The sequence below is a fragment of the Rhynchophorus ferrugineus genome, unplaced genomic scaffold (genome assembly GCF_030347505.1).
Source record: "Rhynchophorus ferrugineus isolate W39M unplaced genomic scaffold, kcgeb_rfMv2 rfM1, whole genome shotgun sequence".
Classification (NCBI taxonomy): Eukaryota; Metazoa; Arthropoda; class Insecta; order Coleoptera; family Curculionidae; genus Rhynchophorus; species Rhynchophorus ferrugineus.
The window spans coordinates 869,240-893,978 of record NW_027472580.1 but is presented as its reverse complement, the minus strand read 5'-3'; the positions used below and the strand labels follow the sequence as shown (position 1 = coordinate 893,978).

At 29.2% G+C, this 24,739-nt stretch overlaps 1 protein-coding gene and 25 non-coding genes across 27 annotated transcripts in view; 25 read left to right on the top strand and 1 right to left on the bottom strand.

Moving 5' to 3' along the window:
• Positions 1 to 24,739, bottom strand: part of Tk (Tachykinin) — a 209,286-nt gene that overhangs the window by 3,219 nt on the left and 181,328 nt on the right. For both annotated transcript variants that reach the window (XM_076413754.1, XM_076413746.1), the window contains 3 exons: positions 7,560 to 7,752; positions 5,346 to 5,541; positions 1,003 to 1,113 (listed from right to left, as the gene is read on the bottom strand). In XM_076413754.1, coding sequence (XP_076269869.1) covers positions 1,003 to 1,113; positions 5,346 to 5,541; positions 7,560 to 7,748 — 496 coding nt within the window. In that variant the 5' untranslated portion in view covers positions 7,749 to 7,752. The remainder of the gene's footprint in view (positions 1 to 1,002; positions 1,114 to 5,345; positions 5,542 to 7,559; positions 7,753 to 24,739) is intronic.
• Positions 6,300 to 6,371, top strand: TRNAM-CAU (transfer RNA methionine (anticodon CAU)). The gene has a single exon. It is a non-coding gene; the product is annotated as a tRNA-Met (tRNA).
• Positions 6,753 to 6,824, top strand: TRNAM-CAU (transfer RNA methionine (anticodon CAU)). The gene has a single exon. It is a non-coding gene; the product is annotated as a tRNA-Met (tRNA).
• Positions 9,927 to 9,998, top strand: TRNAM-CAU (transfer RNA methionine (anticodon CAU)). The gene has a single exon. It is a non-coding gene; the product is annotated as a tRNA-Met (tRNA).
• On the top strand, positions 10,380 to 10,451 carry TRNAM-CAU (transfer RNA methionine (anticodon CAU)). Its single transcript has one exon. It is a non-coding gene; the product is annotated as a tRNA-Met (tRNA).
• On the top strand, positions 11,287 to 11,358 carry TRNAM-CAU (transfer RNA methionine (anticodon CAU)). The gene has a single exon. It is a non-coding gene; the product is annotated as a tRNA-Met (tRNA).
• On the top strand, positions 11,741 to 11,812 carry TRNAM-CAU (transfer RNA methionine (anticodon CAU)). Its single transcript has one exon. It is a non-coding gene; the product is annotated as a tRNA-Met (tRNA).
• On the top strand, positions 12,210 to 12,281 carry TRNAM-CAU (transfer RNA methionine (anticodon CAU)). Its single transcript has one exon. It is a non-coding gene; the product is annotated as a tRNA-Met (tRNA).
• Positions 12,679 to 12,750, top strand: TRNAM-CAU (transfer RNA methionine (anticodon CAU)). The gene has a single exon. It is a non-coding gene; the product is annotated as a tRNA-Met (tRNA).
• On the top strand, positions 13,132 to 13,203 carry TRNAM-CAU (transfer RNA methionine (anticodon CAU)). The gene has a single exon. It is a non-coding gene; the product is annotated as a tRNA-Met (tRNA).
• On the top strand, positions 13,585 to 13,656 carry TRNAM-CAU (transfer RNA methionine (anticodon CAU)). The gene has a single exon. It is a non-coding gene; the product is annotated as a tRNA-Met (tRNA).
• Positions 14,054 to 14,125, top strand: TRNAM-CAU (transfer RNA methionine (anticodon CAU)). Its single transcript has one exon. It is a non-coding gene; the product is annotated as a tRNA-Met (tRNA).
• Positions 14,993 to 15,064, top strand: TRNAM-CAU (transfer RNA methionine (anticodon CAU)). Its single transcript has one exon. It is a non-coding gene; the product is annotated as a tRNA-Met (tRNA).
• Positions 15,932 to 16,003, top strand: TRNAM-CAU (transfer RNA methionine (anticodon CAU)). Its single transcript has one exon. It is a non-coding gene; the product is annotated as a tRNA-Met (tRNA).
• On the top strand, positions 16,401 to 16,472 carry TRNAM-CAU (transfer RNA methionine (anticodon CAU)). The gene has a single exon. It is a non-coding gene; the product is annotated as a tRNA-Met (tRNA).
• On the top strand, positions 16,870 to 16,941 carry TRNAM-CAU (transfer RNA methionine (anticodon CAU)). Its single transcript has one exon. It is a non-coding gene; the product is annotated as a tRNA-Met (tRNA).
• Positions 18,278 to 18,349, top strand: TRNAM-CAU (transfer RNA methionine (anticodon CAU)). Its single transcript has one exon. It is a non-coding gene; the product is annotated as a tRNA-Met (tRNA).
• Positions 18,747 to 18,818, top strand: TRNAM-CAU (transfer RNA methionine (anticodon CAU)). The gene has a single exon. It is a non-coding gene; the product is annotated as a tRNA-Met (tRNA).
• Positions 19,200 to 19,271, top strand: TRNAM-CAU (transfer RNA methionine (anticodon CAU)). The gene has a single exon. It is a non-coding gene; the product is annotated as a tRNA-Met (tRNA).
• TRNAM-CAU (transfer RNA methionine (anticodon CAU)) lies at positions 19,669 to 19,740 on the top strand. The gene has a single exon. It is a non-coding gene; the product is annotated as a tRNA-Met (tRNA).
• TRNAM-CAU (transfer RNA methionine (anticodon CAU)) lies at positions 20,138 to 20,209 on the top strand. The gene has a single exon. It is a non-coding gene; the product is annotated as a tRNA-Met (tRNA).
• On the top strand, positions 20,591 to 20,662 carry TRNAM-CAU (transfer RNA methionine (anticodon CAU)). The gene has a single exon. It is a non-coding gene; the product is annotated as a tRNA-Met (tRNA).
• TRNAM-CAU (transfer RNA methionine (anticodon CAU)) lies at positions 21,530 to 21,601 on the top strand. The gene has a single exon. It is a non-coding gene; the product is annotated as a tRNA-Met (tRNA).
• Positions 21,999 to 22,070, top strand: TRNAM-CAU (transfer RNA methionine (anticodon CAU)). The gene has a single exon. It is a non-coding gene; the product is annotated as a tRNA-Met (tRNA).
• TRNAM-CAU (transfer RNA methionine (anticodon CAU)) lies at positions 22,468 to 22,539 on the top strand. The gene has a single exon. It is a non-coding gene; the product is annotated as a tRNA-Met (tRNA).
• TRNAM-CAU (transfer RNA methionine (anticodon CAU)) lies at positions 22,937 to 23,008 on the top strand. The gene has a single exon. It is a non-coding gene; the product is annotated as a tRNA-Met (tRNA).

Genomic DNA, 24,739 nt, shown 5'->3' with positions numbered 1-24,739 from the left:
GATGCCTGATGCTGTCGGAACCTATAACCGAATTAGTCTAAAAAATTCAGTAGGGGCTATTTCTAGCGGATCCTAAGCTGTGTTCATTTATTCAGTAGTTTTTACCTGATTTTGTTGTTTTTACAAGAAATTGAGAGGTAGAATTCAATGAGCTACAACAACCATTTTTATAGGCGGCTGATAAAGTGGCCGGTGGTTTAAATCAATATTCAACATTACTAGGCACCCATAAATATCTGATATCATAAAAAAAGTCGATCTTTTGTAACACTTTGTATGGGAAAACAATGTTGTTGTTTTTTACTATTTTCTCCGCAACTATTCAATATTTTCTCACTTTATAAACTTTCTCTTTATTCCGCAAATATTTCAAGATCAATATTAGCCAAATGGGTCCATTTGTACTTGAGTTTTAGCGAGACTAACGAACAGCAATTCATTTTTACTAGTATTGGGAACTATTGACTGAAATCGACTACCGACTGTTCAGTAATTAACTACTTTTTACTATCGACTGCTTCAGTCGCTATTTTTGGTTCGACTGATTTTACTACTTTTTATCAGCGATTGTCTGACTGATTTTGTTACAATTTACTATCGATCGTTTCAATCGTGTACTTTTAGTTACTATTTTTGGGTTCTACTAGTTTCATTCGACTGATTTTTAACGTTCTGGCTCTGTCGTCTTAACTGCGACCTTGACAAAAATGTATCCAATTTATGCCTACATAGATTTATATGTAATATATATAGTTTTTTGATTTGTTTGTAAATAACAATATATTGTATATTAATGTAGCAGCATTTTGGAATGATTGTTAATATAATAGGGTAAAAACATTATTTATTATTATTTGGTTTGCTTTTTTGTCTTGATTTTCTACCTTCTTCAGATCACCATTGTTAGACACTGTATTTGGTGAGTTCTTCTTTTGCTAACACGATTACTGGCTTTATGTGAATTGAGTCGCGATGATTGATAATGAAAACCTTATGACTTACCTCGAACTTGTGACATTCTTGCTAAAACATCTCCGCTGAATGTTTGTTGGTTGTAATATTTTTTGCCTCTCATGCCAAAGAAGCCCATCTGTGCTCGTTTGGGATAATCATCTGAAAATAAATAGTCCGTAAATCTTTAGTGAATGAAAAAGCAAATTATATATATGCCCTATAAATTAGTTTTCAATATTTTTTTTTAATTTATATTGTAAAAAAATCTGTAGAATGTATTTTATTCAAGGTGTTGTCCATTAAGCCGCTACTTTTCCCATTCTTCAAGCGATTTATGTATTCCATCTCGAAAGACCGATGTATCTTTTAAGAAGTAGTAATCAGAAGGAGCAAAGTCTGGAGAATCGGAAGGCATAATGGCTAACATATATGGTTTTCTTCTTCTGGTACATCGATGGGCAATTGTTCTTTTCGCACGACCGTCTAGATTGAGTTATAACTGAATAAAGTCCATTATTAATCTTTACTTTATATATGTAGTGATACGTGTTTTAGTGTGTTAAATTCGTTAGCCATCGTTCCGTAAATTGTCGTTCGTCATCCCGGAGCCTTAATTGGGGAGCGATCCGCTTTGGTCAGCTAGATTGGTGAACTAGGTTATTATACACATTCGGGTTGGTTCTTCGCTTTATTTACATTCGCTCGTTAGCTGTAACTTGATTAGTGGGCCGACGAAAGCGCGGTTTTTACACGAACTCGAAAAAGACTGCGAAGAGATAAAGTTCTGTATCGAGGGTGGATATTTTTAAGAACTTTTATCTTAGAAAGTTTCTGTTAATTAGTGTCATACTGTTGTCGCATATTAAGGAAAGGTGATAATTCCGAAAGTTTCCATTCCAAACTCTTTTGATGATTTGACAGCAAAAATTTCATTTTTGTATGAACATTTTTGTTATATATTGAAATTCTATCGTTGACGAATTGCATGATATTCTCATTTTACTTTTAATTTTACTACAAGGATGCTGTGGTTTAATTAACAAAACATTAGCTCAGTAAGTAGATGTTCCTGAGTTCGATTCCAAGCTCTGATCATGACTTTTCTTTAATTAATTTTTATGATTTACTATTGTTGAAACTTGTTGATTGATAATTATTGAATGCTATTTAAAAATATATTAATATATTATGAGACATAATCAATTTATAATTAACTTTCAATATCAGGAGAAGCAAAATGCAAAATATCAGTGTGAAATATACTCATAGTACATATATGGAAATAGAAGTATAAATCATACACACAACTGAAATATAATGTGAGAAATACTGTCAGGAATTTCTTATTATTTTTGACACGTTAAATTGGCATACTAATTTTAATACACGGAAAAAGATATTACTTTCAGAAAAGTGGCAGATATTAGTTTGAAATATATCTAAGGCATATACAGATAGAAATAGGTAGATGTACCGGATTAAAAATTAAATACATAGCAATAAAAAGTTGACTTAAATGGTTACTTGTTACGTTTCTTATATCTTGGGCGTAGCGCAAGCCTTCGTTAAGGCTTGGCATAAGGCATGTATAAATTCCATTAAATACCTAGAAAATATTATACCAGATGTTAAACACGAGCCGTAGCGCCGCCTAGTAAACGATTACAAAGATCTGGCAACCCCCAGACGTTGATTTCGGATGTTACTGAGGGGTAGTTCAGTTCAGATGTGCCATCATCGACTGTCCAAGTCTCGTCGTCTTCAGGTAACACAGAACCGCTCCCTTTTATCTTTTATCTATTGTATTTCTATATTTTCATATCATGTTGTCAATAAATAAAGGTCACATTAACGGTATAACCATCGCTGTTTTATTTCATTTTACCTCCATTCGTCGAGCAATATAATTCCCCAAACCACAAATAGAAAATGTTACTGTGAATGCATTTGCTGATTATATTGTGATACTTCTTGCTACTGGAGACAATAGCGAAGAATCAACCAGAAAACTGCAATGCGCAAATAACACTTGGCGAGAATAAATCAGTGGATATTAATTCCACCTAAAACCAAACTGCTCATATACCTCCAAATATGTACAACGTGGGCAAAAGTCCCGCTACCATTTTGATTGCCTATAACTTTGCTCAAAGAAAAGATAAGTAAGTTTGGTTTTCATAAAAAGTTTATTTGGTCTTTACATTTTTTTTGGCTATGATTGAAAAATTATTCGCAATTCTCTATGGAAGTTTCGGCTCTTTTTAAGACATCCTGCAACATCTGAGGCTGAATTTCTTCAATTTCATGACGAATATTGTATTTAAGATGTTGAATCGTTTGAGGCTTATTCACATAAACTTTTTATTTTAAAAAACCCTACAAGAAAATGTCTGGTGCTGTTAAATCAGGAGATCTGGCTGTCCATGCTAAATCGCCACTTCGCGGAATTAGTCTTCGGGGAAAAACGTCATTCAATAATTGAATTATTGAACAAGCTGTGTGTGCTGTGGCCCCATATTGCTGAAACCACATGTCCCCTAGTCCTTGCTCTTCCATTTCAGGCACAATAAAGTTTCGAATCATGTCAAAAACCGACTGTTCTGTTTAATGACGTGGCCACTGAGAAGAAAATGGGTTTCATCGCTCATTATCAATTTATATGAAAAATCTTCAATTTCACTAGACGGCCTTAGGATTACTTTATTGTACTCAACTCGTTGATCAGGATTTCTTGGTATCAACTTTTGGACTAACTGAATTTTGCACAGGATCATTTTCAAATCAGTATTCAAAATTCGCCTTAAACTGCGTGCAGAAATGTGTAACTGGGAACCACGTCGCCGAATTGATGTTTCTGGAGACTCTGCAACATTATCGCGCACTAGTCCATTGTCTTCCAGAACTAGGCCTGTCTGCTGTCGTACCGTACTGTCGAAAATTCGCACGTAAACTATAAATTGTGTTGTGTGGCACTGGACGATTAGGATCTTTTTGACGCAATTTCCGCTGAATGGCAATAATGGAACGATTATTTTCAATAAATTTTGTCCCTATTAAAGCTCGTTCTAGTGGCGTATATTTATCAATAATACAATCTGGACGTCTATACAACACAATGGTTAAAGCCAAACTGAGCTAAACGTCATATAACCAAGAAGGCGCGCAATCAAAATGGTAGCGGGACTATTACCCCACCTGTTATATATGTATATATTGGAAGGAGCATATCAAAAAGAAAAGAAAAGAACTTGAGTTGAAATACTAATGATTATGTTGGTTATTTGGTAGAAAATCTAAATTATCTGCCTATAATAAGTTGTTGCTGTACAAGTTAGCACTAAAACCTACATAGTCCTATGGAGGTAAGTTATGGGGAGATTCTGCAAAAAGTAATATTAATATAAGACAAGTATTACAGATCAAGTTCTGAGATATATTGTGAATGCACCAAGATAGTACAGAAACAATTAGTTACGGCGAGACTTTCCGATAAAAATAAAGAGATTCGGAATAAAGAGATTCGCAATAAGATATGAGGAAATACTCCACTCCGTTAAAGCCGAAGTGTTGCAACTCTTAGATAGCACTAAACGAGGACGCAGGCTCATGAGAACCAAACCGTGTGTTGGGTAGTTATATTGTAAGATGTACTAAATGGTAAAAACACTGAAAAGTGCTACTAACTTTTGTTTTATTAAATACTAGATTTAATTAATAGTCACTGAGGAGACAAACTGAACAATTTCTATTAGCTGCTCGTTGTTCATCAGATATCGAATTAAAATATCGAATAATATCGAATAATAAATTAAAAAGCTGATTTCGAAATACTAATCTATTCTCTTGAAATTCTCAATTTGTTTTAATCCATGTTGGGATAACATTTTTGCATATGTCGGCTTTTTTTTCACCGTTTCTCTTTCATTGCTTCCAAAAAGCGGTTATATTAATTTATTTCTACAAAAAATTTAACATATAATTTTACATGACTATATTATTCTTAATCGTTTTTTTTTAATTTTACCTAAACTTGCCATAACTCTTTAATAGTTCCAGTAATACGAAAATAACACAAAATCTAAAATAACTACTTAAAATTAAATAACTTTTTTTTAATAATATTGTAACACACTCAGTCTTCATTTTAATATCGTTTCCAATGTAAAATTTAGGGATTTCTCTCTCGATTCAAAATTGTCAGCTGTCATTTTACAGTACAACGTTGTCAGAGTTCATTTAAATCGATTAATATATAGAAGAAGGTATTTACTGCTAAAATTTCAATATTATTATCAAAATAAATGGAATGAAGGATGGCGCATCATATAGTTAAATGACGAACGAAATGATACTGTTTTTTGCTCATTCTAAATGTAAATTAATTGCATTACCTGGGGCATTGTACGCGTCGTCGAAACTACCCTTTTTTCCTCTCATTCCCACGAATCCCATTGGAGCTCTCTTATATTCTTCTGGATAGTTCCATGGTTTTTTGCCTCTCATGCCGAAAAATCCCGATGGTGCTCTTTTGTCGAGGTAGTTTAGGGTACCGGACGCTTCGCTCATTGGTCCAAATGAATCGTAATTCTGGAAAAATAGCAGTTACCGATTCAGTAATAAGGTTTAATGTCTTAGTGCTATGAATTAATTTTTATTAGTACTGTAATTTTAATTCTAATAAGGTTATATGCAGGCAGTGTTCTAAATCAGTGTCTTTTTGAATTAGAGGTGTTTTTTCGATAAAATAAACTTAACTTAACTGACTTTTAACTCTATACATTTAGTCCAACGTTTTTCCAAATTTGTTATTTTTTTTGGTTTGAAAACAGAAAATAGTCACAGGAGACTAAATCTGGAGAATGTGTTGGAATGGGGTAACGTTCAACAACACACTTTTTGACAAAAGCGGTCAATTTTGCTTCAAATTCATTACAAGTCTCAATAAAATTAGCCAGTGATACCATTATAAATACTTGGTTCGTTCTAACCTATCAATCCTATAATAGCTAACATTTTCAGGTCACAAAAGGATAAAGAAAAGCATTGACTAAGCTATTTTTCACTTGCTTTTAATGTGTCTAGATCGATGTTTTCAGCAAGTTTTGCTACTTAATACGAAATGTCAACTCTATAAGATTCATTTAGTGCAATTAAAGCCGACAGACTGTGTATTCATATCAAATCAAAAAGTGTTTGAAAAAAGACATATCATTATCAGAGCTCGGAGAGAGTGTCTACTTCTCAACCAATACTATTCTACACTATCCTTTTAAAATAGTGTCAATATTTACTTTTAGAATAGGCTGTATATTCCGGCAAGCAGCAAAATAATAAAATCAACACAGAGCAGAGTGGCGCAGTGGAAGCGTGCTGGGCCCATAACCCAGAGGTCCGTGGATCGAAACCACGCTCTGCTAACAAATTTTTTATATTTATAAAATCTCTCCCTTTTCTTTAATACCGTTTTAACAACTTTCATGGAAAATCTTCATTTAGTAATACAGATAATTAATATTACAGAAATACAATTTGAAAATATTTGTATAATCAATTTTATTAAAATGTTTCTATTACATTCATGCAATAATATTCTGGATAAAATATGCATATTATAAATATAGTTTAACAGAAAGGTAAAAAACAATTAATGTTTAATAAATTTAGACACAATAAATAACTATTATCCATTTTATGACCATTTTATTTATATATAATATTAAAAGTCATTAATTATTAAAATTCACATTTTAGACATGCTGTATATTCCGGGAAGTAGCAATATAACAGAATGAACACAAAGCAGAGTGGCGCAGTGGAAGCGTGCTGGGCCCATAACCCAGAGGTCCGTGGATCGAAACCACGCTCTGCTAACAAATTTTTTATATTTATAAAATCTTTTCCTTTTCTTTAATACCGTTTTAACAACTTTCATGGAAAATCTTCATTTAGTAATATTGATAATTAATATTACAGAAATACCACAGAAACCACGCTCTGCTAATAAGATTTTTTTTATATTCATAAATGCTTTTCTTTTCCTTTAATTCCTTTGTAACAACTTTCATAGAAAATGTTATTTTAAAAATATAGCTGATTTATATTACAGAAACATTTGTATGATCAAATTTAGTAAAGTGTTTCTATTACATTGTATGTATAAGCATATTATAAACATAGTTTAAAAAACAGATAACATACCAATTAATGCCTAATAGATTTAGGCATAATAAATAATTATAATCTATTTTATGGCCATTTTATTTATATTTATTATAAAAAAACAGAAATCATTGAAATATGCAAGGACATACTATATATCCTAGGAAGCAACAAAACATCAATATGAAGACAGCAGAGTGAAAGTGTGGTGGGCCCATAACCCAGAGGGCCGTGGATCGAAACCGCGCTCGCTAGATAATTTTTTTCATATTTATGTAGGACATTTTGAAATGTTGCATTTTTAATGTCATATAAATTAATGAACAATATGTTTAGACGGAATCCTTCTTACAAAATCCTTAAAATTAAGCCCTACATCTAACATTTTAGTATATCTTTTTCTCTGTCACTCTATAAAAATAATTAATAATCCCAACAAGACTTACCTGCGCTAATAAGTTATGTTCAACATCATCCGAATTATACGCCTCGTCTGGTATCGATTTCTTGCCCCTTACTCCCGTAAACCCAGACGGCACTCTTTTATGATGGTCATCCTCAGCATTCGCGAAAGAAGTGGCCAGTATAACCAAAGAAATCCAAGTGGCACAAAAACGACTAAAGAACATTTCCATTTGCCTGAAACAGAACGAAACGACGATCAATTTTGTTGTGATACCGCACATCTAGAACATGTTATAGTTTATGTTGCTAAATATTGTTTTATCAATTATTTCAAAAATGATGTTTATATATTTCTTGCGTTTCATTATTTGTAATTTGAACTTCGAGTCCACACGAAGTCTATCCAGTGGCTAATATTTCTGATAATGCTGTAACCAATAGATTTTCTGGTGTTTTCGATTAATTGTGAATTATCTTTAGCAGTTAAAAACCATTTATTTTTTATTAACTTTTTAATTAAATTTGGCCACGTGTCTATTTCGCTCAATCTGCTAATATCAATTAAGGAAGTAAATTAAATTATCCTATGGAACATCATTTAAAATTAGCCTTATAATTTAGCATTTTTATATCTGATCTATTTGAAAATAAATGGAAAATAATGAATGTTAATATTTACCATTTCAAATGATATCATAATACATTATTAGCTTCTAAAACTTTAAACAAAGGATTTCGAAATAAATAGTATATAAAACTATACATCAATTAAGTTGTAATAAGAAGTCAATTGAAAGGTCCCCGGCCTACCATAGTAAAACAATTTTTTTTTGGCAAAATTAGTTTTTAAATATAACATAATTCCTTTCATTAGAGCCACCCATCAACTTTTCGGTACCCTTTTTGTGTATGATTTGTATTTTGCTTCAAAATAGGCCTCAGTTTTGGCGATCACCTATTCATTCGACGAACATTTCTTCCCAGCGAGCATTATATTGAGATCTGAGAATCAGAAATAGTCACTGGGAGCCAGATCTGGGGAATACGGTGGATGAGGAAACAATTTAAAGCTCAATTCATTGATTGTTGCCATCGTTTTCACTGCACTGTGACACGGTGCATTGTCTTGGTGAAGCAGCATTTACTTTTTCTTCAAATGCCGCCGTTTTTCGACGATTTCGTCCTTCATATGGCCCAATAACGCTATGTAATAGTCGCTGTTGATGGTCGTTCCTTTTTTAAGGTAGTCAATGAAAATTATTCCATTCATATACCAAAATGCAGACGCCAAAATCTTGCCAGCCAACTGTTTTCTCACGCTTTGGAAAGGGTTCATCGTATGCAGTCCACTTGGATGACTATCGATTAGACTTCAGAGTGAAATGATGGAGCCATGTTTCATCTATTTTCACATATCGACGCAAAAACTCGGTTTATTACGCTTGATCATCTTCAAACTCTGCTCCGTCATTGTTTTTGGTCAAAAGTGAGCTCGCACGGCACTCACTTTGCACAGAGCTTTCTCATACCCAAATATTCGTGAACGATATGATGTACACGTTCAGTCGATATATTTAGAGTGTCTGATATTTCATTCAATTTCAACTTACGGACATTCAAAATCATTTTGTGGATTTTGTAATATTTCCGTCGGTAACAACCTCTTTTGGGTTTCCATTGCGTTCACCATCTTCGGTGCTCATTTCACCACGTCTAAAATTAGCATACCAATCCTTGATGGTTGATGTTCCTGGGGGCAGAGTCTTTTATTCATTTTTTTCACAATATGAAAAGTTGCTTCACACAAAATGCTATAATTCACAAACTAATGATCCGATAGCTGTCAAATTTATACATGCATCTTTTGAGGGTTAGGGCTAACTAAAAATATATGAGTCAGGCCGGGGACTTTTCAATTGACCTGTTAGTTACCTGTTATTTTCGGTGCTTTGCAAGTACAAATATACAAAATCCTTATTTAAAAATATTGGTCTCTGATTGAAGTTGATGTATCTGGAATATTTGAATTTTCTACTATTCGAGTAAATACATTTTGGATTCATAAGCTCATAAATATATTTGAACCGGCGATATGTGCATTTGAATGATGACACTAGTGTATGGATAAGTAATCCACAATTTTTCAAATATATTTTATTTGATGCAATGAATTTTCTTGAAAATAAATAAAATTCATGAATATATTGTATAAAAACAATACACAATTTGGTGAAGATTTTCTGATCGAAGATACCAATGCTCTAATTGTGCCATGTTTGTTATTTTTACATCTTATTTTACTAAATTATAATATTTGCTAAAAATCACTACTTTTAGGGCTTTTAGGCTAATACTTTTAGGGCATTGTGTATATTCCGGGAAGAAGCAAATTAACAAAATATACACAGAGCAGAGTGGCGCAGTGGAAGCGTGCTGGGCCCATAACCCAGAGGTCCGTGGATCGAAACCACGCTCTGCTAACAAATTTTTTTATATTTATAAAACATTTTTCTTTTATTTAATACCGTTTTAACAACTTTCATGAAAATCTTCATTTAGTAATACAGACAATTAATATTACAGAAATACAATATAAAAATATTTGTATAATCAATTTTATTAAAATGTTTCTATTACAATCATGCAATAATATTCTGGATAAAATATGCATATTATAGATATAGTTTAACAGACAGGTAAAAACCAATAAATGTTTAATAAATTTAGACACAATAAATAACTATTACCTATTTTATGACCATTTTATTTATATATAATATTAAAAGTCATTAATTATTAAAATTCACATTTTAGACATGCTGTATATTCCGGGAAGAAGCAAATTAACAAAATATACACAGAGCAGAGTGGCGCAGTGGAAGCGTGCTGGGCCCATAACCCAGAGGTCCGTGGATCGAAACCACGCTCTGCTAAAATGGTTTTTTCATTTTTATAATATCTCTTCCTTATCTTTAATACCGTCTTAACAACTTTCATTGAAAATGTTCATTTAGTAATACAGATAATTAATATTACAGAAATACAATAAAAAATATTTGTATAATCAATTTTATTACAATGTTTCTATTACATTCATGCAATAATATTCTAGATAAAATATGCATATTATAGATATAGTTTAACAGAAAGATAAAAAACAATTAATGTTTAATAAATTTAGGTACAATAAATAACTATTTTCCATTTTATGACCATTTTATTTATATATAATATTAAAAGTCATTAATTATTAAAATTCACATTTTAGACATGCTGTATATTCCGGGAAGTAGCAATATAACATAATGAACACAAAGCAGAGTGGCGCAGTGGAAGCGTGCTAGGCCCATAATCCAGAGGACCGTCGATCGAAACCACGCTCTGCTAACAATTTTTTTTATGTTAATAAAATCTTTTTCTCTTCTTTAATACCGTTTTAACAACTTTCATGGAAAATGTTCATTTAGTAATTCAGATAATTAATATTATAAAAATAAAACATAAAAATATTAGTTTGTTCAATTTTATTAAAATGTTTCAATTACAACATGTAATGATATGCTGTACAAAATATGCATATTATAGACATAGTTTAACATACAGGTTAAATACATTTAATGTTTAATACATTTAGGCACAATAAATAACTATTATCCATTTTATGACCATTTTATTTATATATAATATTAAAAGTCATTAATTATTAAAATTCACATTTTAGACATGCTGTATATTCCGGGAATTAGCAATATAACAGAATGAACACAAAGCAGAGTGGCGCAGTGGAAGCGTGCTGGGCCCATAACCCAGAGGTCCGTGGATCGAAACCACGCTCTGCTAACAATTTATTTTATATTTATAAAATCATTTCCTTTTCTTTAATACCCTTTTAACAACTTTCATGGAAAATGTTCATTTAGTAATTCAGATAATTAATATTACAGAAATACAATATAAAAATATTTGTTTCATCAATTTTATTAAAATGTTTCTATTACATTCATGCAATAATATTCTGGATAAAATATGCATATTATAGATATAGTTTAACAGACAGGTAAAAACCAATTAATGTTTAATAAATTTAGACACAATAAATAACTATTACCCATTTTATGACCATTTTATTTATATATAATATTAAAAGTCATTAATAATTAAAATTCACATTTTAGACATGCTGTATATTCCGGGAAGTAGCAATATAACAGAATGAACACAAAGCAGAGTGGCGCAGTGGAAGCGTGCTGGGCCCATAACCCAGAGGTCCGTGGATCGAAACCACGCTCTGCTAATAAATTTTTTATATTTATAAAATCTTTTCCTTTTCTTTAATACCGTTCTAACAACTTTGATGGAAAATCTTCATTTAGTAATACAGATAATTAATATTACAGATATTTAATATTACAGAAATACAATATAAATTTATTTGTATAATCAATTTTATTAAAATGTTTCTATTATATTCATGCAATAATATTCTGGATAAAATTTGGATACTATAGATATAGTTTAACAGACAGGTAAAAACCAATTAATGTTTAATAAATTTAGACACAATAAATAACTATTACCCATTTTATGACCATTTTATTTATATATAATATTAAAAGTCATTAATTATTAAAATTCACATTTTAGACATGCTGTATATTCCGGGAAGTAGCAATATAACAGAATAAATACAAAGCAGAGTGGCGCAGTGGAAGCGTGCTGGGCCCATAACCCAGAGGTCCGTGGATCGAAACCACGCTCTGCTAATAAATTTTTTATATTTATAAAATCTTTTCCTTTCCTTTAATACCGTTTTAACAACTTTCATGGAAAATCTTCATTTAGTAATACAGATAATTAATATTACAGATATTTAATATTACAGAAATACAATATAAATTTATTTGTATAATCAATTTTATTAAAATGTTTCTATTATATTCATGCAATAATATTCTGGATAAAATTTGGATACTATAGATATAGTTTAACAGACAGGTAAAAACCAATTAATGTTTAATAAATTTAGACACAATAAATAACTATTACCCATTTTATGACCATTTTATTTATATATAATATTAAAAGTCATTAATTATTAAAATTCACATTTTAGACATGCTGTATATTCCGGGAAGTAGCAATATAACAAAATAAACACAAAGCAGAGTGGCGCAGTGGAAGCGTGCTGGGCCCATAACCCAGAGGTCCGTGGATCGAAACCACGCTCTGCTAACAAATTTTTTTATATTTATAAAACATTTTTCTTTTATTTAATACCGTTTTAACAACTTTCATGAAAATCTTCATTTAGTAATACAGACAATTAATATTACAGAAATACAATATAAAAATATTTGTATAATCAATTTTATTAAAATGTTTCTATTACAATCATGCAATAATATTCTGGATAAAATATGCATATTATAGATATAGTTTAACAGACAGGTAAAAACCAATAAATGTTTAATAAATTTAGACACAATAAATAACTATTACCTATTTTATGACCATTTTATTTATATATAATATTAAAAGTCATTAATTATTAAAATTCACATTTTAGACATGCTGTATATTCCGGGAAGTAGCAATATAACAGAATGAACACAAAGCAGAGTGGCGCAGTGGAAGCGTGCTGGGCCCATAACCCAGAGGTCCGTGGATCGAAACCACGCTCTGCTAATAAATTTTTTATATTTATAAAATCTTTTCCTTTTCTTTAATACCGTTCTAACAACTTTGATGGAAAATCTTCATTTAGTAATACAGATAATTAATATTACAGAAATACAATGTAAAAATATTTGTATAATCAATTTTATTAAAATGTTTCTATTACATTCATGCAATAATATTCTAGATAAAATATGCATATTATAGATATAGTTTAACAGACAGGTAAGAACCAATAAATGTTTAATAAATTTAGACACAATAAATAACTATTACCCATTTTATGACCATTTTATTTATATATAATATTAAAAGTCATTAATTATTAAAATTCACATTTTAGGCATTCTGTATATTCCGGGAAGTAGCAATATAACAGAATAAACACAAAGCAGAGTGGCGCAGTGGAAGCGTGCTGGGCCCATAACCCAGAGGTCCGTGGATCGAAACCACGCTCTGCTAATAAATTTTTTATATTTATAAAATCTTTTCCTTTTCTTTAATACCGTTTTAACAACTTTCATGGAAAATCTTCATTTAGTAATACAGATAATTAATATTACAGATAATTAATATTACAGAAATACAATATAAAAATATTTGTATAATCAATTTTATTAAAATGTTTCTATTACAATCATGCAATAATATTCTGGATAAAATATGCATATTATAGATATAGTTTAACAGACAGGTAAAAACCAATTAATGTTTAATAAATTTAGACACAATAAATAACTATTACCCATTTTATGACCATTTTATTTATATATAATATTAAAAGTCATTAATTATTAAAATTCACATTTTAGACATGCTGTATATTCCGGGAAGTAGCAATATAACAGAATAAACACAAAGCAGAGTGGCGCAGTGGAAGCGTGCTGGGCCCATAACCCAGAGGTCCGTGGATCGAAACCACGCTCTGCTAATAAATTTTTTATATTTATAAAATCTTTTCCTTTTCTTTAATACCGTTTTAACAACTTTCATGGAAAATCTTCATTTAGTAATACAGATAATTAATATTACAGATAATTAATATTACAGAAATACAATATAAAAATATTTGTATAATCAATTTTATTAAAATGTTTCTATTACAATCATGCAATAATATTCTGGATAAAATATGCATATTATAGATATAGTTTAACAGACAGGTAAAAACCAATTAATGTTTAATAAATTTAGACACAATAAATAACTATTACCCATTTTATGACCATTTTATTTATATATAATATTAAAAGTCATTAATTATTAAAATTCACATTTTAGACATGCTGTATATTCCGGGAAGTAGCAATATAACAGAATAAACACAAAGCAGAGTGGCGCAGTGGAAGCGTGCTGGGCCCATAACCCAGAGGTCCCCGTGGATCGAAACCACGCTCTGCTAACAAATTTTTTTATTTATAAAATCTTTTCCTTTCCTTTAATACCGTTTTAACAACTTTCATGGAAAATCTTCATTTAGTAATACAGATAATTAATATTACAGATATTTAATATTACAGAAATACAATATAAATTTATTTGTATAATCAATTTTATTAAAATGTTTCTATTATATTCATGCAATAATATTCTGGATAAAATATGGATACAATAGATATAGTTTAACAGACAGGTTATAAACAATTAATGTTTAATAAATTTAGGCACAATAAATAACTATTAACCATTTTATGACCATTTTATTTATATATAATTTAAAAAGTCATTAATTATTAAAATTCACATTTTAGACATGCTGTATATTCGGGGAAGTAGCAATATAACAGAATAAATACAAAGCAGAGTGGCGCAGTGGAAGCGTGCTGGGCCCATAACCCAGAGGTCCGTGGATCGAAACCACGCTCTGCTAACAAATTTTTTTTATTTATAAAATCTTTTCCTTTATTTTAATACCGTTTTAACAACTTTCATGGAAAATCTTCATTTAGTAATACAGATAATTAATATTACAGATATTTAATATTACAGAAATACAATATAAATTTATTTGTATAATCAATTTTATTAAAATGTTTCTATTATATTCATGCAATAATATTCTGGATAAAATATGGATACTATAGATATAGTTTAACAGACAGGTTATAAACAATTAATGTTTAATAAATTTAGGCACAATAAATAACTATTATCCATTTTATGACCATTTTATTTATATATAATATTAAAAGTCATTAATTATTAAAATTCACATTTTAGACATGCTGTATATTCCGGGAAGTAGCAATATAACAGAATAAACACAAAGCAGAGTGGCGCAGTGGAAGCGTGCTGGGCCCATAACCCAGAGGTCCCCGTGGATCGAAACCACGCTCTGCTAACAAATTTTTTTATTTATAAAATCTTTTCCTTTCCTTTAATACCGTTTTAACAACTTTCATGGAAAATCTTCATTTAGTAATACAGATAATTAATATTACAGATATTTAATATTACAGAAATACAATATAAATTTATTTGTATAATCAATTTTATTAAAATGTTTCTATTATATTCATGCAATAATATTCTGGATAAAATATGGATACTATAGATATAGTTTAACAGACAGGTTATAAACAATTAATGTTTAATAAATTTAGGCACAATAAATAACTATTAACCATTTTATGACCATTTTATTTATATATAATATAAAAAGTCATTAATTATTAAAATTCACATTTTAGACATGCTGTATATTCCGGGAAGTAGCAATATAACAGAATAAATACAAAGCAGAGTGGCGCAGTGGAAGCGTGCTGGGCCCATAACCCAGAGGTCCGTGGATCGAAACCACGCTCTGCTAACAAATTTTTTTTATTTATAAAATCTTTTCCTTTCCTTTAATACCGTTTTAACAACTTTCATGGAAAATCTTCATTTAGTAATACAGATAATTAATATTACAGATATTTAATATTACAGAAATACAATATAAATTTATTTGTATAATCAATTTTATTAAAATGTTTCTATTATATTCATGCAATAATATTCTGGATAAAATTTGGATACTATAGATATAGTTTAACAGACAGGTTATAAACAATTAATGTTTAATAAATTTAGGCACAATAAATAACTATTACCCATTTTATGACCATTTTATTTATATATAATATTAAAAGTCATTAATTATTAAAATTCACATTTTAGACATGCTGTATATTCCGGGAAGTAGCAATATAACAAAATAAACACAAAGCAGAGTGGCGCAGTGGAAGCGTGCTGGGCCCATAACCCAGAGGACCGTGGATCGAAACCACGCTCTGCTAACAAATTTTTTTATATTTATAAAACATTTTTCTTTTATTTAATACCGTTTTAACAACTTTCATGAAAATCTTCATTTAGTAATACAGATAATTAATATTACAGACAATTAATATTACAGAAATACAATATAAAAATATTTGTATAATCAATTTTATTAAAATGTTTCTATTACAAACATGCAATAATATTCTGGATAAAATATGCATATTATAGATATAGTTTAACAGACAGGTAAAAACCAATAAATGTTTAATAAATTTAGACACAATAAATAACTATTACCTATTTTATGACCATTTTATTTATATATAATATTAAAAGTCATTAATTATTAAAATTCACATTTTAGACATGCTGTATATTCCGGGAAGTAGCAATATAACAGAATGAACACAAAGCAGAGTGGCGCAGTGGAAGCGTGCTGGGCCCATAACCCAGAGGTCCGTGGATCGAAACCACGCTCTGCTAATAAATTTTTTATATTTATAAAATCTTTTCCTTTTCTTTAATACCGTTCTAACAACTTTGATGGAAAATCTTCATTTAGTAATACAGATAATTAATATTACAGATAATTAATATTACAGAAATACAATGTAAAAATATTTGTATAATCAATTTTATTAAAATGTTTCTATTACATTCATGCAATAATATTCTGGATAAAATATGCATATTATAGATATAGTTTAACAGACAGGTAAAAACCAATAAATGTTTAATAAATTTAGACACAATAAATAACTATTACCCATTTTATGACCATTTTATTTATATATAATATTAAAAGTCATTAATTATTAAAATTCACATTTTGGACATGCTGTATATTCCGGGAAGTAGCAATATAACAGAATGAACACAAAGCAGAGTGGCGCAGTGGAAGCGTGCTGGGCCCATAACCTAGAGGTCCGTGGATCGAAACCACGCTCTGCTAATAAATTTTTTATATTTATAAAATCTTTTCCTTTCCTTTAATACCGTTTTAACAACTTTCATGGAAAATCTTCATTTAGTAATACAGATAATTAATATTACAGATATTTAATATTACAGAAATACAATATAAATTTATTTGTATAATCAATTTTATTAAAATGTTTCTATTATATTCATGCAATAATATTCTGGATAAAATATGGATACTATAGATATAGTTTAACAGACAGGTTATAAACAATTAATGTTTAATAAATTTAGGCACAATAAATAACTATTATCCATTTTATGACCATTTTATTTATATATAATATTAAAAGTCATTAATTATTAAAATTCACATTTTAGACATGCTGTATATTCCGGGAAGTAGCAATATAACAGAATAAACACAAAGCAGAGTGGCGCAGTGGAAGCGTGCTGGGCCCATAACCCAGAGGTCCCCGTGGATCGAAACCACGCTCTGCTAACAAATTTTTTTATTTATAAAATCTTTTCCTTTCCTTTAATACCGTTTTAACAACTTTCATGGAAAATCTTCATTTAGTAATACAGATAATTAATATTACAGATATTTAATATTACAGAAATACAATATAAATTTATTTGTATAATCAATTTTATTAAAATGTTTCTATTATATTCATGCAATAATATTCCGGATAAAATATGGATACTATAGATATAGTTTAACAGACAGGTTATAAACAATTAATGTTTAATAAATTTAGGCACAATAAATAACTATTAACCATTTTATGACCATTTTATTTATATATAATATAAAAAGTCATTAATTATTAAAATTCACATTTTAGACAATGTGTATATTCCGGGAAGTAGCAATATAACAGAATAAATACAAAGCAGAGTGGCGCAGTGGAAGCGTGCTGGGCCCATAACCCAGAGGTCCGTGGATCGAAACCACGCTCTGCTAACAAATTTTTTTTATTTATAAAATCTTTTCCTTTCCTTTAATACCGTTTTAACAACTTTCATGGAAAATCTTCATTTAGTAATACAGATAATTAATATTACAGATATTTAATATTACAGAAATACAATATAAATTTATTTGTATAATCAATTTTATTAAAATGTTTCTATTATATTCATGCAATAATATTCTGGATAAAATTTGGATACTATAGATATAGTTTAACAGACAGGTTATAAACAATTAATGTTTAAAAAATTTAGGCACAATAAATAACTATTACCCATTTTATGACCATTTTATTTATATATAATATTAAAAGTCATTAATTATTAAAATTCACATTTTAGACATGCTGTATATTCCGGGAAGTAGCAATATAACAAAATAAACACAAAGCAGAGTGGCGCAGTGGAAGCGTGCTGGGCCCATAACCCAGAGGTCCGTGGATCGAAACCACGCTCTGCTAACAAATTTTTTTATATTTATAAAACATTTTTCTTTTATTTAATACCGTTTTAACAACTTTCATGAAAATCTTCATTTAGTAATACAGATAATTAATATTACAGAAATACAATATAAAAATATTTGTATAATCAATTTTATTAAAATGTTTCTATTACAATCATGCAATAATATTCTGGATAAAATATGCATATTATAGATATAGTTTAACAGACAGGTAAAAACCAATAAATGTTTAATAAATTTAGACACAATAAATAACTATTACCTATTTTATGACCATTTTATTTATATATAATATTAAAAGTCATTAATTATTAAAATTCACATTTTAGACATGCTGTATATTCCGGGAAGTAGCAATATAACAGAATGAACACAAAGCAGAGTGGCGCAGTGGAAGCGTGCTGGGCCCATAACCCAGAGGTCCGTGGATCGAAACCACGCTCTGCTAATAAATTTTTTATATTTATAAAATCTTTTCCTTTTCTTTAATACCGTTCTAACAACTTTGATGGAAAATCTTCATTTAGTAATACAGATAATTAATATTACAGATAATTAATATTACAGAAATACAATGTAAAAATATTTGTATAATCAATTTTATTAAAATGTTTCTATTACATTCATGCAATAATATTCTGGATAAAATATGCATATTATAGATATAGTTTAACAGACAGGTAAAAACCAATAAATGTTTAATAAATTTAGACACAATAAATAACTATTACCCATTTTATGACCATTTTATTTATATATAATATTAAAAGTCATTAATTATTAAAATTCACATTTTGGACATGCTGTATATTCCGGGAAGTAGCAATATAACAGAATGAACACAAAGCAGAGTGGCGCAGTGGAAGCGTGCTGGGCCCATAACCCAGAGGTCCGTGGATCGAAACCACGCTCTGCTAATAAATTTTTTATATTTATAAAATCTTTTCCTTTTCTTTAATACCGTTTTAACAACTTTCATGGAAAATCTTCATTTAGTAATACAGATAATTAATATTACAGATAATTAATATTACAGAAATACAATATAAAAATATTTGTATAATCAATTTTATTAAAATGTTTCTATTACAATCATGCAATAATATTCTGGATAAAATATGCATATTATAGATATAGTTTAACAGACAGGTAAAAACCAATTAATGTTTAATAAATTTAGACACAATAAATAACTATTACCCATTTTATGACCATTTTATTTATATATAATATTAAAAGTCTTTAATTATTAAAATTCACATTTTAGGCATTCTGTATATTCCGGGAAGTAGCAATATAACAGAATAAACACAAAGCAGAGTGGCGCAGTGGAAGCGTGCTGGGCCCATAACCCAGAGGTCCGTGGATCGAAACCACGCTCTGCTAATAAATTTTTTATATTTATAAAATCTTTTCCTTTTCTTTAATACCGTTTTAACAACTTTCATGGAAAATCTTCATTTAGTAATACAGATAATTAATATTACAGAAATACAATATAAAAATATTTGTATAATCAATTTTATTAAAATGTTTCTATTACAATCATGCAATAATATTCTGGATAAAATATGCATATTATAGATATAGTTTAACAGACAGGTAAAAACCAATTAATGTTTAATAAATTTAGACACAATAAATAACTATTACCCATTTTATGACCATTTTATTTATATATAATATTAAAAGTCATTAATTATTAAAATTCACATTTTAGACATGCTGTATATTCCGGGAAGTAGCAATATAACAGAATAAACACAAAGCAGAGTGGCGCAGTGGAAGCGTGCTGGGCCCATAACCCAGAGGTCCGTGGATCGAAACCACGCTCTGCTAATAAATTTTTTATATTTATAAAATCTTTTCCTTTTCTTTAATACCGTTTTAACAACTTTCATGGAAAATCTTCATTTAGTAATACAGATAATTAATATTACAGATAATTAATATTACAGAAATACAATATAAAAATATTTGTATAATCAATTTTATTAAAATGTTTCTATTACAATCATGCAATAATATTCTGGATAAAATATGCATATTATAGATATAGTTTAACAGACAGGTAAAAACCAATTAATGTTTAATAAATTTAGACACAATAAATAACTATTACCCATTTTATGACCATTTTATTTATATATAATATTAAAAGTCATTAATTATTAAAATTCACATTTTAGACATGCTGTATATTCCGGGAAGTAGCAATATAACAGAATAAACACAAAGCAGAGTGGCGCAGTGGAAGCGTGCTGGGCCCATAACCCAGAGGTCCCCGTGGATCGAAACCACGCTCTGCTAACAAATTTTTTTATTTATAAAATCTTTTCCTTTCCTTTAATACCGTTTTAACAACTTTCATGGAAAATCTTCATTTAGTAATACAGATAATTAATATTACAGATATTTAATATTACAGAAATACAATATAAATTTATTTGTATAATCAATTTTATTAAAATGTTTCTATTATATTCATGCAATAATATTCTGGATAAAATATGGATACTATAGATATAGTTTAACAGACAGGTTATAAACAATTAATGTTTAATAAATTTAGGCACAATAAATAACTATTAACCATTTTATGACCATTTTATTTATATATAATATAAAAAGTCATTAATTATTAAAATTCACATTTTAGACATGCTGTATATTCCGGGAAGTAGCAATATAATAGAATAAATACAAAGCAGAGTGGCGCAGTGGAAGCGTGCTGGGCCCATAACCCAGAGGTCCGTGGATCGAAACCACGCTCTGCTAACAAATTTTTTTTATTTATAAAATCTTTTCCTTTCCTTTAATACCGTTTTAACAACTTTCATGGAAAATCTTCATTTAGTAATACAGATAATTAATATTACAGATATTTAATATTACAGAAATACAATATAAATTTATTTGTATAATCAATTTTATTAAAATGTTTCTATTATATTCATGCAATAATATTCTGGATAAAATATGGATACTATAGATATAGTTTAACAGACAGGTTATAAACAATTAATGTTTAATAAATTTAGGCACAATAAATAACTATTATCCATTTTATGACCATTTTATTTATATATAATATAAAAAGTCATTAATTATTAAAATTCACATTTTAGACATGCTGTATATTCCGGGAAGTAGCAATATAACAGAATAAATACAAAGCAGAGTGGCGCAGTGGAAGCGTGCTGGGCCCATAACCCAGAGGTCCGTGGATCGAAACCACGCTCTGCTAATAAATTTTTTATATTTATAAAATCTTTTCCTTTCCTTTAATACCGTTTTAACAACTTTCATGGAAAATCTTCATTTAGTAATACAGATAATTAATATTACAGATATTTAATATTACAGAAATACAATATAAATTTATTTGTATAATCAATTTTATTAAAATGTTTCTATTATATTCATGCAATAATATTCTGGATAAAATTTGGATACTATAGATATAGTTTAACAGACAGGTTATAAACAATTAATGTTTAATAAATTTAGGCACAATAAATAACTATTATCCATTTTATGACCATTTTATTTATATATAATATAAAAAGTCATTAATTATTAAAATTCACATTTTAGACATGCTGTATATTCCGGGAAGTAGCAATATAACAGAATAAACACAAAGCAGAGTGGCGCAGTGGAAGCGTGCTGGGCCCATAACCCAGAGGTCCGTGGATCGAAACCACGCTCTGCTAACAAATTTTTTTTATTTATAAAATCTTTTCCTTTCCTTTAATACCGTTTTAACAACTTTCATGGAAAATCTTCATTTAGTAATACAGATAATTAATATTACAGATATTTAATATTACAGAAATACAATATAAATTTATTTGTATAATCAATTTTATTAAAATGTTTCTATTATATTCATGCAATAATATTCTGGATAAAATATGGATACTATAGATATAGTTTAACAGACAGGTTATAAACAATTAATGTTTAATAAATTTAGACACAATAAATAACTATTATCCATTTTATGACCATTTTATTTATATATAATATAAAAAGTCATTACTTATTAAAATTCACATTTTAGACATGCTGTATATTCCGGGAAGTAGCAATATAACAGAATAAACACAAAGCAGAGTGGCGCAGTGGAAGCGTGCTGGGCCCATAACCCAGAGGTCCGTGGATCGAAACCACGCTCTGCTAACAAATTTTTTTTATTTATAAAATCTTTTCCTTTTCTTTAATACCGTTTTAACAACTTTCATTGAAAATGTTTATTTAGTAATACAGATAATTAATATTACAGAAATACAATATAAATATATTTGTTTCATCAATTTTATTAAAATGTTTCTATTACAATCATGTAATAATATTCTGTACAAAATATGCACACTATTATAGACATAGTTTAACAGACAGGTAAAAAACAATTAAAGTTTAATAAATTTAGATACAATAAATAACTATTATCCGTTTTATGGCCATTTTATTTATATATAATATTAAAAGTCATTAATTATTAAAATTCACATTTTAGACATTCTGTATATTCCGGGAAGTATTAATAAAACGTGGATGGAAACCACGCTCTGCTAAGGCACTTTTTTCTTGCCGAAATGCTAGTATATGCTATAGATTATTTTCTAATATATCTTATACTAATGAAATACAGCCTTGCATGCTACACATGCTACCTGCTGTCCCGTTATAGGAAAAAAAGTATTCTAGTAAACAGAGATTTACTAGCCAAATATATATGATTAGGATATTTCCAAAAAAGAGAACGGTTTAATTGATTGAGACGGTTTATCTATACTGAACCTACAGTTTAACGTGGGCGCCGAGCCACGGTCCTCGGCATTAAACCTACCGACTAGCAAGTGACCAACTTTGAAATCATCCCAGAAAACATCCGGTTTTACCCAGCCTGGTTATTCGCGTGCCTGGGATCATTTTCCTTGTCGGATTTTTAACTCTTGCTTAGGATAATCACAAATATTAAACAATCAAAAACATACATTTACAACCATGCCCGAGCAGGATTCGAACCCGCGACTATCGCAATAGTAGGTGGACCGTCTTGTCGCCTTTACAACAGCGTCAATCAAGCCGGCTTATAGTATTGAAATGTGATGTTTTGAAAATATTTTAAGTCAATCTATACGAGTTTTTCGTTTACAAACATATCGAAACTGAATATCTATATGAATTCTTGTACGTTTATTAAAAATTATGAAGGAATATCAAAAAATTAAAGATCGTATATTGCATTTGATACGTTATTCTCTTAGGCGCTTTATAGCCGTTTAAAAGTTTTCATCTATAAATTATACGGAGTGTCGAGAGCGTATGGAGTCGCCTTCCGAATATCCTGACTTATTTCCCATGAGATTACCGGAAGCTTAAAAATGAGAAAATATTGAGTTGACTGTAATTGATGATTGTTTTATGAGTTGCAGGCTGCAGTAAATATTAATCACGCGAAAGTTTCAATCACGTTGTTTTATATACGGAGCCTGAATTGTGTTATAACGGGTATGGGAATTAATTCATACCGTTTTGCAATACTCAGGGATTATTGAAACAGTTTGAAAGAGTGGATTATTTGACTAACAAGAGAAGAATCACCGATGGAGAATTTCCTCTTCTGGACTAAACATAGGAAGCACCACTCTACTAGGATGTTTAGACATCTAGACACACTCAGACGGGATCTGACAGAAAACAGCAAGCCCTAGGAGATGAAAAAAGAGTATTATCAGGGCCTTAACACCACTAACATCAGCAGATGCAACTTAAGCTTATTCTCGCGTCTTAGGATTGGTCAAACACATATTAACTGCAGGCCAAGACGGCGAAAGTTTCAATCACATTGTTTAATATACAGAGTCTGAAGTGTATTATATCGGGTATGGGAATTAATCCTTACCG